General features: G+C 41.3%; 1 protein-coding gene across 3 annotated transcripts in view; it reads left to right on the plus strand.

Annotated features, from left to right (window-relative positions):
* The window catches only part of LOC122563455 (myotubularin-related protein 9-like), a 45,204-nt gene extending 40,749 nt beyond the window's left edge, over positions 1–4,455 (plus strand). For all 3 annotated transcript variants that reach the window (XM_043717200.1, XM_043717201.1, XM_043717202.1), the window contains 2 exons: positions 1,832–1,983; positions 4,075–4,455. In XM_043717200.1, coding sequence (XP_043573135.1) covers positions 1,832–1,983; positions 4,075–4,211 — 289 coding nt within the window. In that variant the 3' untranslated portion in view covers positions 4,212–4,455. The remainder of the gene's footprint in view (positions 1–1,831; positions 1,984–4,074) is intronic.
* Positions 4,456–14,751: the final 10,296 nt, after the last annotated feature.

Below are 14,751 nucleotides of genomic sequence, written 5' to 3' on the forward strand. Positions count from 1 at the left end.
GTTATTTCTTAGCTTCAACTATTCATTGCTATAGATAATTGCATATAATGAAAGTCTTTTGCTTTTGAAATGAGCTGGGTTTCTGGGGTGGGGGAGAAGTCATTATTAACATTTCTGTGTGGGAAATCTCTCCTCCAGTTGTTCAGAAACAAATCAGCAAAAATGACCTCCCACAGTATCTCTCAGATTTTGATCCTTTCACTTTGACTGAGCAGATTATTTAGACTTCACCATTTTAAGAGTGAAAGAGGAAATGGTCACATTTTCAAAGCAAGTTGCTGTCTCCTGAGAGATCCAGCACATTTCAAAATGTTTTAGTTCTGAAAGCATGGTTTGTGGAGAGTTGCAGCTGAGTTTATATCATCAAGAGAACATTGCACTTTGAATCAGGCCTTTAATGTAGCTCTGCTTGTGTTTTTGGCAAGGATGTTACACAGAGGAGATTTCACCATGTCTGTCCCACAAATCCTAATACACTTCTTTCTGAATATTGTGCTTTAATTCTCACTGCTGACAATATTCATCTGGATAAATGAGGAGAATTCTAGGGGCTGGATTTTGCCAAAACTAATCACCCGCACAATGGATCTTTATCAGTTATTCACCACTTTCAGCAAATTAGCGGGCAAAAAGAAACATTAAAGGTTCAGGCTTTACAAACCGTTTGAACTGGTGGAGCACGTGGTGATATCAGGTCAGTAATATCGGGTCCTATACGCCAATGATCTTCCAGAGATGACTTTTCCCAAATCCCGAGATTAATAATCAAAGATGCAGAGGACTGATGCTGCTTTCATTAGCTCCATGTCAAAAGTAAGAAAGATAAAGATTCAAAGTCTGTATCAGAGCACCCCTGTCACCGAGCCTCACTATCCATATACAAATCTCTATAGTCCTCCCTGTCTTCCAGAAAGATCACACAAGAACAGTTGTTACTTACAGTCATAAAGTCATAGAGTCCTATAGCAAACTAAACTAGTCCCATTTGCTTGTATTTGGTCCATATCCCTCTAACTCTTTCCGATTCATGTACCTGTCCAAATGTCTTAAAATTTGGTTGGAATGCTATGCCTCTAGGAATTCTCGTTTGGCTTGTCCTAGGATGGATATGTTTTCCCAGTCAAAGTGGTGTCCTTCCTCATCTGTATGTAAGGATACCAGCGAGAGAGGGTCATGTCATTTTGTGGCTAGGTGATGTTCATGTATCCTGCTGGCTAGTTTTCTGCCTGTTGTCCAATGTAGTGCTTCGTCCAGAGGCTCACTGAAGATGTTACCTAGCATGATGACGAAATGTCTGAAAATGTGGCAATTAATATTACCCATGATCAAACTTAACGCAGTATCATGTAAGGATCAAAGATAAATTAGTAGATATGACTGGGCCCTCAATGATAAATGGTGGTTTGGTTTCCTTGGAGAGAAAGTTTAGGCTAATCACCTAGGAGAAAGTGAGGACTACAGATGCTGGAGATCAGAGCTGAAAATGTGTTGCTGGAAAAGCGCAGCAGGTCAGGCAGCATCCAAGGAGCAGGAGAATCGATGTTTCGATTCCTGAAGAAGGGCTCATGCCCGAAACGTCGATTCTCCTGCTCCTTGGATGCTGCCTGACCTGCTGCGCTTTTCCAGCAACGCATTTTCAGCTTAGGCTAATCACCACCAGATTTGGACTGAAGTGGGTACGTGGGGTTAATCAGCCCCACTACAATTATTGCATTATTGTAAGAAAACTCTGTTGTATCAGATTGAAACACTCAGCAGAAAATATCAAATAGTGCCAGCAGAAGTACTCAAAATTCACTTATCTTTGGAATACTTTCCTTATTATTTGTAGGTTTACTCTGAATGTGAAGGAACAGACCATTTCGATTTGGAGTCGGATGAACAGACCTTGTGAGCGAAAGCAATACATGAATCCTCTGTACGAAAGAAACAACCTCACCATCTGGCCTTCTGTGGCTCCGCAGAGTTTGCAGCTTTGGCAAGGTACATGGGGCTTTAATGAAAGTTGCTAAACAGAAAGCTGGCTCCCCTTTGTATCGGGTCTCCTGACCCCATCAATCAGCTGGCACTGAAATAAACCAAACAGGCAGCAGGTGATCTGACCCAGATTTTGGATAAGGCTTTGAACAGAGCCTGCTTTCCCTCCCCGGTTCAGGGAAAACAATGCAGGAGACTATTTTGGAGAAGAACATTGGACTGCTCCCCAGTATTGTGGCTAGTATCTTACTGCCATCAGACAAAAACAGATCAACTGGTCCATATCACGTGACTATTTGTGGGAATTTGCTGTAGGCATATCGGCTGCTGCATTTCCTACATAATAACCGTAACCGATCTCCAAAGTATTTCATTGACTTTGAGCCATCTAAAAGTTGTAAAATGTTCTTTACAAATAGAAGTTCTTTATATCCTTTTCTATTTCTCCTTCACTGCCTCTCTTTATCTCACCATTTCCCTTTCCCTTTGTTTCTTTCTGTCTTTCAGTCTCTCCTTTAAAAATGCCGTTTTGAAGATGTTGCGAGGAGTTGGATGTTGTCGTTTCCCCACGAGGGGACAGGGATAGCGAACGCTCAATTCTTTGTCATACAAATGTTGAAATGTTGCAGAATACACTCACAAGGTTTTACTGGGAGGAGCTGAAATTCTCAGAGAATGGAGGAGAGTTGTAGTTCTGTAACAAGCCTGGAAAGTCAGCACAGCAACTGGGCCAGGACTAGAAACATAGACACTGTTGACAAATATAATCCACGTGGGAATGTGTGAGCAGTGACCATACATCAGGATGCTGTCCCTGTGTTAATTACAAGAGCAGAGCTCACTCACATTACCTCTGGCAAGCTGCCTTAGTGCAGTGATAATACAGTTGCACAGCTCTGTGCTGCCTTATTGATTGTCTGAAACTACAAAGCTGAAAGAAGGAACTGTTTTATTCAGAGCTTCCACTCACTGAGGAGGCTTCAAGCTAATCTATGTCCAATAGTCTGCTCTGAAAATTCTGTTCACATTTGGATGGCTGCAGTAAACTCCACCCCAGCAGCTGAGACAAACCATAACATTCTGAGTATAATAACCCACAACATTTTAAAATGTCAACCCACTCTGTGTAAATCCAATGTTATCAGAACCTTTTAAAACATTCCAGAGACGTTTCCCCAGAGCAGAAATGGCTGACACAAGGGGTCATAATTTTAAGACAATTGGAGGAAGGTTCAGGGGAGATGTCAGAGGCAGGTTCTTTACACAGAGAGTGGTGGGTGTGTGGAATGCACTATCAGCAGTCAGAGACATTAGGGACATTAAAGCGACTGCTGGTCAAGCACATGGATGGCAGTACATTGAGAGTTGCGTAAGTTAGGTTGATCTTAGATTAAAATAAATGCTTGGCACATTGTGAGCCAAAGGGCCTGTGTCTTCATCAAAAGCCAATTAGTTCTTCCTTGGGCCACACCCCATTTATATGGGGTTGCATATTGCTCAGTGGTTAGCACTGCTGCCTCACAGCACCAGGGTCCCAGATTCGATTCCAGCCATGCATGGTGTCTGATGGTTTTTGCACATTCTCCCTGTGTCTGCATGGGTTTCCTCCGGGTGCTCTGGTTTCCTCTCACAGTCCAAAGTTGTGCAGGTCAGGTGAATTAGTCGTGCTAAATTGCCCGCAGTGTTAGGCGCATCATTCAGAGGGAAATGGCTCTGGGTGGGTTACTCTTCGGAGGTTTGGTGTGGACTGGTTGAGCTGAAGGGCCTGTTTCCACACTGTAGATAATCTAATCTATATAGAAAGCTTTGCACTTTTTGGCATTTTTTTTACATTAATGAAACAGGATAAAAACATGACAATTGTCCAGTAATTACAGATGAGGATTGTCCTATTGACTGTTTATCATAATAGTATCTTTCACAAAATTGTCTATTATTAATTTCACTGTTATCATCCTATATAATTGACTTTTTAAATTCTTGATTGATCCTGCACTGTATGTTTTTCAGGTACAAATTGACGCCGGGTAACCAACCACCTCTGTAACAGTTGGTCCAGTTTGACAGTCACCTGAGTGACCTGTCGTTTTGTTTCAGGGTTGTTCCTGAGATGGAATCGATCACCAGAGCATCAGAACGAGGCATGGGAGCAGATTCATCACATAATGGAATCCTCCAGGAGAAAACCACATCCAACAAGTGCACAACTGTCTGTCCCAAAGGAAGACCACTGAACTGTCAGAGCTTTCAGCACTTGGTATTCAGAGGCCACTGTCCATCTGAATGACTTTCAGAACTTTTCAGCCTCATCCTTTCAAGATCACAACCAGCTGGAGGGATGTAGAAAAGACACAACTATAACTCAGACTGTTCACCCACCGAGATCAGCGAAGGGAACTGAGTTGAAAGGAGAGTAGGAGAGAAAGCAGTTTCCATCTTGATTAACACAATAGTAGCTGAATAAAAGTTTTAAAACTTTGTTTGTTACTTTATTATTTGAGCTGCCAATGGAAAAATGATGATAAATCAGCTGTGAACTCATTGCAGGTTATAAGATTTTTCTCATTACAGATGACTCTTTCTTTAGCTACAGATTGTTTAGTTATATTTATACATTTACTTGTTTCGATTCTGATGTAGGTACGTGATGAGGGTAGAGTTCAGAGCAGCCAAATTGACTGGAGACGCTCTCCAGCATTGAAGCTGGATCAGCTCACACCATTCTCCTGAATACTGTTTTTCAAATATAGGGATAGCATTTTTAGCTACATTATTTAGCAATTTTGTTATATTTTTGAAATACTTTTGTCCTGAAGTTATTCACGGTCAGAATTTTTATTGAATGCTTTTTGATTTTTTTTACTGCAGTTATATAAAACCCTGGTTGGACTACACTTGGAATATTATGTCCAGTTCTAGTCACCTCATTATAGGAAGGATGTAGGTGCTTTACAGAAGATGCAGAGGAGATTTACCAGGATGATTTCTTATGAAGAGAGTTTGAGTGAGCTCAGGCTTTTCACACTGGAGAGAAGAAAGAGGAGGGGTGTACAAGGTAATGAGAGGCATAGATAGAGAAGATAGCCAGAGACTTTTCCCCAGGGCAGAAATGGTTGTCACAAGGGGTCACAAGTTTAAGGTGATTGGAGGAAGATTTAGGGGAAATATCAGAAGTAGGTTCTTTACACAGAGAGTGTGGCTGTGTGAAATGCACTGCCAGCAGTGGTAATAGAGTCAGAGACATTAGGGATATTTAAGAAACTGCTGGACAAACACATGGATGGCAGTAAAATGAGGGGTGTGTTGATCTTAGATTAAGATAAATGCTTGGCACATTGTGGGCTGAAGGGCCTGTACTGTACTGTACTATTCTATGTTCTATGAATTGGCAACTTCTCATGTATTTATAGCATTATCAGCAAAATTGCTTCAGTTTATGTAGAGAAGTTCAATAAGAGACTTCTGTTAAGATTACAAGATATTTCAAATTCACAGCTACATAGATAATGTGATCAGCTACTTCCCTCTTTAGTAAGTGCAATGGTCAAGAGTAGAAATGTATATTGTAAGTAGTTGGGACCTTCGGCTCTCCATACCTTATTTTTTAAGCAAGAGAAAAGATATGAGTCTTACTCCAGGTTTACTGTCTCAGTAAATAACAATGTCATTGTATTTTACTAAATGTTGCATTTTAATTGAAGATCATTAAAGGTTTCAGAATGTAGACAGGCAATGCTATGCCATCCAGTGTTGGTAAAGAAGTACTGCAATAATATTTGGTGTGGCTGGTTCAATGGACATGTGCCCAAACCTCACCCACCCAATTCAAACTAAAACCTCACACACTGAGAAGACACTGAACTAAGAAAGTGGAGAGGGCTGTATATGTTGTTAATATATTTCAGGGAGTGGAATGGTAATAAATGTAGTTTGTTTCACAGAATAATTAATAACATTACACTGAATACATTCTCCCTTATATACAGAATAATCATTACATTACTGAATGTCACTTCTCCAAAAGCAAGATCTGTGTTTTGCAAAGTGACTAAGAAATTTTGTGTTCATGAGATGAAGAGAGTTTTATTTCATTTATCAGATTAATATGGAATTGTTAATTCTGCACATTAATAAAGTTTCAAAACATTTATATTTGTACAAAATCAAAATTTAAATAAAAGTTATTAGTACAATCCTCATTTGTAATATTGCATTTGATATTTTACCTTTGGCAGTAAAGTTAAAGACCTACTATAATCCTGCTTTCTTGTTAGAGAGAGAGATATCCGATGGTGGTTTAACCTGAGGGTCACCATGCCTCAGGTGAGTCACGAGATTGAGAAAGGGAATCTTTCATGGTGTCCTCAGCTAGTGCAGGAATTAAACACACACCATTGGCATCGCTCTCCATCGAAATGCAGCCATCCAGTGAACTGAGCTAACTGTATCAAACAGTTAAATACATTTAAATCCTTTTCAATGTCACTTCCAACAATTTATTGATTTCCAATTTGTTCACTATATATAATAGAAATGAAATGAGGAACAGTTCAGGATAAATTTGAGAAAAGTTGGAGTCACCTCATTGTGTACACACATAGAGTTGTGTGTGTGTGACAGAGAGAGGTAAGTTTGGAGGAGGAAAGGGGGAGAATCCAACTGGGGAAAGTTCCAACCGCCCCACCTCCCTATTCCACACACACCCACTCAGTTCCTCAGGAAATCCCATGTGTAAACCTTCTGAGAGACTTTGTATATTCACTGAAATAATTAAACTCCAAAGACATTCATTATTTTGAGGAGATGGAAGGGTATCTGGGAAAGTAATCAATACTGAAGTCTGGGTATAGTTATTCAGTTAAGAAGTTTAGTACATTCGATTAGCCCCCGAAATATAAAAAAGGAACTGTAAGAATTTCTATCGATATTGAAAAAAGAGAAGTTAACTAAATGAGCATTGGTCTTATAGAAAGTAAATTAAGGGATTAATAAGGGAGAATAAAGAGGATCGATGAATTGCACAGACATTTTGCAGCAGAGTGGGTTAGGGCCAGGGACACTATCACTGTGCCACATCAACGACCCAGCCTCTGCAGTAAAGAATTCCACAGATTCACAAACTCCTAGGGAAGATATTTCACCTAATCGTTTATATTTACATATAGTCACATTGTACAAAACTGTGCACAGTCACAATACAGCATTAGAAAATTCAAAAGAACTGTGGACTGTTAGTGCGAAATCTGAACCCCGAAAGGGTCACTTGATCCCGAAACATTAACTCTGAATTCTCTCCATAGATGTTGCTAAATCTGCTGAGTTTTCCAGCAATTTCTGTTTGTGTTTCACATTCGCAGTCATGGCTGTTCCTGTTTATTCAAGAGGAGGCCACTCAGCCCTTGAAGCCTGCTCTCCCATTGAATAAGTTCATGGTTGATCTGATTTTAACCTTAACTCCACATTCCTGTATATCCCCAAGAATCTTTCACCCCCTTGGTCATTGAGAATCGATCTATGTCTGCCTTAAAAATATTTAGAGATACTGCACCAACTGCCTTTTGATGTAGAGAATTCCAAAGGCTCTCAACTCTCTGGGAGGATAAAATGTTTCCTCATCTCTATTTTAAATGGGTCCCTCCTTATTTTTAAACTGTGACCCCTGATTCTAGAGTCTCCCACAAAACATCCTTTCCACATCCACCCAGTCAACTCAGTTCATAAGTTTCAATTATGTTACCTCTGCCTCTTCCAAACTCCACAGGATACAGGCCTGTCCTGACTAGCCTTTCCTCATAAAGCAATCCACTCATTCCAGGGATTAGTCTAGCAAACCTTCTCTGAGCTGCTTCTAACACATTAACATCCCACCTGGTAAGTGCATTGAAACAGTATCCCAGATGCAGCCTCAATAATGCCCTCTATAACTGAAGTGTTACCTCCCTGCTCTTATGTTCCATTCCTTTCACAGTAAACATAACATTGTATGAGTTTTCCTGATTTTGCAGATTAACCTTTTGTGATTTATGCACTCGGACACCCAGATCCCTCTTTATCTCAGAGTTCTGCAAACTCTCACTATTTAGATAATGTGAATCTTTTTTTATTCTTTCTGCTAAGATAAACTATTTCACTCTTTCCCACATTGTACTCCATTTTCCAGACCTTTGCCCATGCACTTAGCCTTTCAAAATCCCTTTTTAGTTCCTTATGTCCTCTTCACAGCTCACTTTCTGATCTATCTTTGTCACATTGGCAAACTTAGTTATCGCATCTCTTGGCCCTTTCATCCAAATCATTTGTAGAAATTGTAAAGAGTCAAGGCCCAAACACCGACTCCTGTGGAACATCATCCGTGACATCGCACTAACCTGAAGAAGACCCATTCATTCGTATGCTGTGTTTCCTGTTAGCCAGCCAGTCCTCTATCCATGCCAATGCATTGCCCCCACAGTAACTTTTGATGTGGCACCTTATCAAAGGTGCCTGTGGCTCCACGGTTATCACTGCTGCCTCACAGCTCCAGGGACCTGGGTTTGATTCCAGCCTCGGGCAACTATATGTGTGGAGTTTGCACATTCTCCCTGTGTCTGTGTGGGTTTCCTCCGGGTGCTCCAGTTTCCTCCCACAATCCAAAGATGTACAGGTCAGGTGAATTGGCCATGCTTAATTTCCCATAGTATTCAGGGGTGTGTGGGTTAGATGCATTAGTTAGGGGTAAGTGTAGAGTAATAGGGTATGGAAATGGGTTTAGGTAGTATATTCTTCTGAGGATCGGTGTAGACTTGTTGGGCTGAAGGCCCTGTTCCCACATTGTAAGGATTCTGTAATTCTAAAAGCCTTCTGGAAATCGAAGTAAAATACATCCTCTGGTTCCCCTTTATCAACAGCACAAGATATCTGCTTCCTGTCTGTATTGGGTCTTAATGGGGAGTGTAGGGCAGTGGCTCAAGGTCCTTGGCCAGTCCCCATTCTGTTTCACAGGGACATTGGACATAAGAGACACCGTAGACCCTTTGGCCCTTTGACCATGTTCTACTACGTCAGAAAATCATGGCTGATCTCCCTGTGGCTCTCAACTTCCCTTTCCTGTCCCTTCCTTCACATCCCCATCACTCACCCCCAAACCTAACTTCCCCATCCTTCCCATTCCCCTTGACACCCTTGTTTATCAAGACTCTATCCAATTCTGCCTTGAATAAATTCAATGACATACCTCCATTATCCCAGGGAAGAGAATTCCACAGACTAACAGTCTGGTTGTGATTGTTAAACCAATGAGATTATCCATTTGGATTTTACACTTGAGCTTCTGGGTGGGACAGGGGCTCAGGAGGTTCTGCCTCACAAAAGGCAGTCAATTTTTGGCAAAATATATTTTCGAATGAGCCTGTAGAGGGACGCTATGACATACCTGCTGGAGCACGTGGGACTTCAAAATAACTCAAGCTCACATAGCCCAGTTACAGCTGACCATTGACACCACCAGTTCCTGACACTCTGAATCACAGCGGCTGGGAAGTTTGTGAATGAAAAGAGTCATGGCAGTGAGGCCTGTGTAGGCACAAGATCTAGCGATGATCTAGATTGATGATCCAGTTGAGGTCTAGTTAAGATCTAGCGATTGCATGTTATCTGCAGCTCATACAGCCTGAAGATTTTGGGAGGTAGCTGCATTTTTGATGTTTGGGGCATCTCATTTTTAGCACACTTCCTATCGCCACAAAAACAGGAATGTGACATGATTGCTGGGAGGCAATAGATAAGCAGGAGTGATTTGGGAAAAAAACGAATGTAATTAAATGAACGAGATGATCATGTTTGTCATAAACACGGATTGATTTGTACTCAAAGTGAAAGTTTTACTTCAGGTTAAAGGTTGACATTGCTAATTATAGTCACTGTCTAACTACATTCATATGCAATCTCATGGAGTGACTTTATTCTATTTCTGGGGGAGTTTCTCTGTGCTGGGAACGACACTCAGCTCTGAGCCATTGACACATATTGGTACATTAAGATTGGTGTAGCCAGCAGCATTTTTATTAAATCACCACCTCATTTCTGCAGAATATTACACTCAGCAGGGAGACTGAACAATTAGATTTCTAACCGGAACGAAGTGAATTTGTGTGACCCAATTAAAACAAGAATCTGTCTCAACCTCTGGTTATTCCAGGCAGCAATTCTAGCGAAATCCAATTAAAGCAAACTCCTTTAAACCTCCTTCCCTCTCATGCAATTAATTCTGGGAATGCACAATCATCAAGCAGTGTTAATCATGAAAACCCCAGGCACAGTGCTGTGAGCAGCCAGAGTAAAGATGTATTCCTCATTACAAAAACATCAATTTTGACATCCTTTTCTTCTCTCTCCATTGATTTGAAACCTCTGAATTGAAGAGCTGCTGCCCACCACTGTATAATCGAGAGCTTTTTGTCAATACCTGATTCAGAAGGTTCATGATGAGCAAGGAGATGTTTAAGGGGGAGGTGGTGATATTGTCACCGGACAAGCAATCCAGAGAATCAGGCTAATGCCCCCTCATGGCAGATGATGGAATTTGAATTCAATAAATATCTGGAATTAAACGTCTAATGATGACCATGAATCCATTGCCAATTGTTGGAAACATCCGTCTGATTCACTAATGTCTTTGAGGGAAGGAAATTGCCATCCTTACCTGGTGTGGCCTATATGTGACTCCAGACCCACAGCAATGTGGCTGGCTCTTAACTGCCCTCTGCACAATTGGGGATGGGCAATAAATGCTGCCCTGGCCAGTGATCCTATAAATGAATCACCAAGTCAGAAAGTTATTTAGTTTCATGTGACCAACCGTGTTCAACCAGGAAGGATATTGTGAAACTTGAAAGGGTTCAGAAAAGATTTACAAGGATGTTGCCAGGATTGGAGGGTTTGAACTACAAGGAGAGGCTGAACAGGCTGGGGCTGTTTTCCCTGGAGCTTCGGAGGCTGAGGAGTTTCTTTATAGAGGTTGATGAAATCATGAGGGGGCATGGATGGGGTGAATAGACAAGGTCTTTTCCCCAGGGTAGAGAAGTCCAAAACTAGAAGGCATAGGTTTAAGGTGAGAGAGAAAAGATTTAAAAGTGACCTAAGGGGCAACGTTTTCACACACAAAGTGGGGTGTATATGGAATGAGCTGCCAGCGGAAGTGGTGGAGGCAGGTACAATTACAATATTTAATTGGCATCTGGATGGGTATATGAATAGGAAGGGTTTAAGGGGATTTGGGCCAAATGAGACTCGATAAATTTTGGATATCTGGTTGGTATGGATGATTTGGATCAAAGGATCCATTTCTATACTGTACATCTCTATGACTCTATTCCCTAACAACATTTAGAGGCTGAATGAGTGGATATTTTCTCATCACACTGTTCAGAGATGAGGTATATACCTCGGTAACATGTGGGACTTAAGAGTCATAGAGATGTACAGCACGGAAACAAACCCCTTGGTCCAACTCATCCATGCTGACCAGATATCCCAACCCAATCTAGTCCCACCTGCCAGCACTTGGCCTATATCCTTCTAAACCCTTCCTATTCATATACCTATTCAGATGCCTCTTAAATGCTGCAATTGTACCATCCTCCACAACTTCCTCTGGCAGATCATTCCATACACGTACCACCCTCTGAGTGAAAAAAAGTTGCCCCTTAGGTCTCTTTTATAAACTTCTCCCCTCACCCTAAACGTATGCCCTCTAGTTCTGGACTTCCCGACCCCAGGAAAAGGACTTTGTCTATTTATCCTATCCATGCCCCTCACAATTTTGTAAACCTCAGTAAGGTCACCCCTCAGCCTCCAACGCTCCAGGGAAAACAGCCCCAGCCTGTTCAGCCTCTCCCTGTAGCTCAAATCCTTCAACCCTGGCAACATCCTTGTAAATCTTTTCTGAACCCTTTGAAGTTTCACAACATCTTTCCGATAGGAAGGAGATCAGAATTGCATGCAATATTCCAACAGTGGCCTAACTAATGTCCTGTACCGCCGCAACATGACCTCCCAACTCCTGTACTCAATACTCTGACTAATAAAGGAAAGCAGACCACACGCCTTCTTCACTATCATCTCTACCTGCGAATCCACTTTCAAGGAGCTATGAGCCTGCACTCCAAGGTCTCTTTGTTCAGCAACACTCCCCAAGACCTTACCATTAAGTGTATAAGTCCTCCTAAGATTTGCTTTCCCAAAATGCAGCACCTCACATTTATCCAAATTAAACTCCATCTGCTATTCCTCAGCCCATTGGCTCATCTGAGCAAGATCCCACTGTAATCTGAGATAATCTTCTTCGCTGTCCACTACACTTCCAATTTTGGTGGGTCTCCTGACTCAGAGACAGGACATTAGCATTGCCCCACAACAGCCCTCAGAGTATGAATGGGTATTGAATGTACAAAATTATAAAATCCTCTGTGTCTCTTCCGAATACTATGGGATTCTTCTCAGTTGGGATGGATATGTAGGTTTGTACAGGAACCTTTGTTCAGGTCCGAAGAGAAATTATTGACGAGTCCAGGACCTGTGCATGTTTTTTCATTCATCACAATCTATCAAGAAAGCAGGAGGTAGCTGTGGAAGGTTGAGCCTTGGGAGTTTCTGTTTCACTCACCCTGCCTTCAGGTAGGGGAACTACACCGTGACATTGGGCTGGACATTGACCTTGCTCTGAGAGAAACTGCTTTCTGTATTCTTCACACGGTCCCCGGAGGATGTATTATCAGGTAGAAGCATGGAACCTACTCACAGTTATCACAGGAACTCCACATTACTCAAAATATTTCCCCGGTGTGTACACTTCTAATTCTGAAATGTCCAGCCTTTATTAAGACCATCAGTGAAAATTGATAGTATTTCTGTGTAATAACTGAGTTCAACAGAGCTGAAATGTATCACCTCCTGGTGCACACATTAGGTACAGTCTGGGACGCAAAGTGTTTGTCTGAGAAATAGATAAACAGAAAGGAGGAGCAGATCTCAGCTTCCACTCAGTCAGATAACCCTCCGTCCATAAGGACAGTCACCAGGCTGAGCTGTCCCAGTCAGGGTTCTGCTCTCTGAGGATTTCTACTTAACCCACCTCAATTACACAGCGGGTGATAGGAGGTCAAAGCTGTAGATATTGCAGAAGGGGACTTTGCTTGGTGAGTTGAAACAAAGACTGGGAGAGTTTCTATATTGTGATACTTTTTAAATATTTGAAACGAATAACCAAAACAAGAACCTCTGATGCGATCTGCCTGTATTCTTCTCAAGACAAAGCTTTTCACCGAGCCTCGGTACACAGGACAATAAATTCAATTCAAATTCAATTCAATTCAATAATCATTCCTGCAAGTCCCATTTCTTTCTGTGTCTATTAGATTGTTTATGTTGTGTGTGTGTCTGTTTGTTTGTGTCTGTCTCTGGCTGTGTCTGTGTGTGTGTCTGTGTGTATGAATGTGCATGTGTTTCTGTTTGTGTCTATTTGTGCGTCTGTATCTGTGTGTATGAGTATATGTGTCTTTGTGTATCCACCCCTAGCTGTGTCTGTGTGTCTATGTGTATATTTCTGACTGTCTGTCTCTGTCTGTGTCTATGTGTGTCTCTGTCTGTCTCTGTCTGTGTGTTGGGGAGTTTTCTTTTTAATGATTGAGTTTTTGTTATCCCTAGCTCAGCTTTGCATCTACAGATGTGGAATGTGAATCTTCCTGCAGGAGTTTTACAAGCTGAGGCTCATTCAGTCTGACCTATAATATTTACAACTGTTGAATAACATTTCCTTATGACATAGGTTTAGATGACCAGGATGAAAATTATGAGAATATTTACATGGCAACTTTTTAATCACTTATGACTTACAACTGATAGTTTAAATGGTAAGTTTCAGAAGTAGAAGCCCTGATCTGAGCTTATATTTGTAATAAACTACTGAGGCATTTATAGACTTCCCAAACAAACTGACTGAAGTGCAACAATCCTGCCCAATATCCAGGTAAAGTCAACCAAAACTCATTAATCCAATCAGCCAAATGTCAAAATACAAATCAACTTTATAAAAATCAGGCTTAAAATTAAATAACATGGGATTAATATTTCAATGGAATTTGAAGGAGTTTTTTTTGATTCACTGTGATTTTCACAAAAGCATTTTTTTCACTGCTTTAAACATATTTTCATTCTTAAGAACGGGTATCAGTTTTGATAATATTAAAGGTCAGTTCAGAGAATGTGGTAACTTTCTGTTCGACCTGTGTTTTGATTATGGCAGGAAATAAATTGATTTTTATTATAATTCACAGAGAAACACTGTGATATTCTGATATCCTTCTAGATTAACTTAGTTATGGGTTTGGAGGTACTGTCTAAGGATCTTTGATGAATTTCTGCAATGCATCATGCAGATAGTACACACTTCTGCTATTGAGTGTTGATGGAGGGAGTGGATGCTTGTGGATGTGGTGCCAATCCATTGGACTGCTTTGTCCTGGATGGTGTTGAGCTTCTTAAGTGATTTTAAAGCTGCACCCATCCAGGCAAGTGGGGAGTATTCCGTCACACCCCTGCCTTGCATATGGTAAACAGCATTTGTTGAGTCAGAAAGTGTGTTACTCACCACAGTATTCCCAGCCTCTGACCTGCTGTTGCAGCCACTGTGCGGCAAGTCCAGATGAACTTCTGCTCAATGGTAATCCCAAGGATGTTGATAGTGGAGCATTCAGTGATGGTAATGCCATTGAATGTCAAGGGGTGATGGTTGAATCA

This window comes from Chiloscyllium plagiosum, chromosome 27, assembly GCF_004010195.1.
Source record: "Chiloscyllium plagiosum isolate BGI_BamShark_2017 chromosome 27, ASM401019v2, whole genome shotgun sequence".
Lineage (NCBI taxonomy): Eukaryota > Metazoa > Chordata > Chondrichthyes > Orectolobiformes > Hemiscylliidae > Chiloscyllium > Chiloscyllium plagiosum.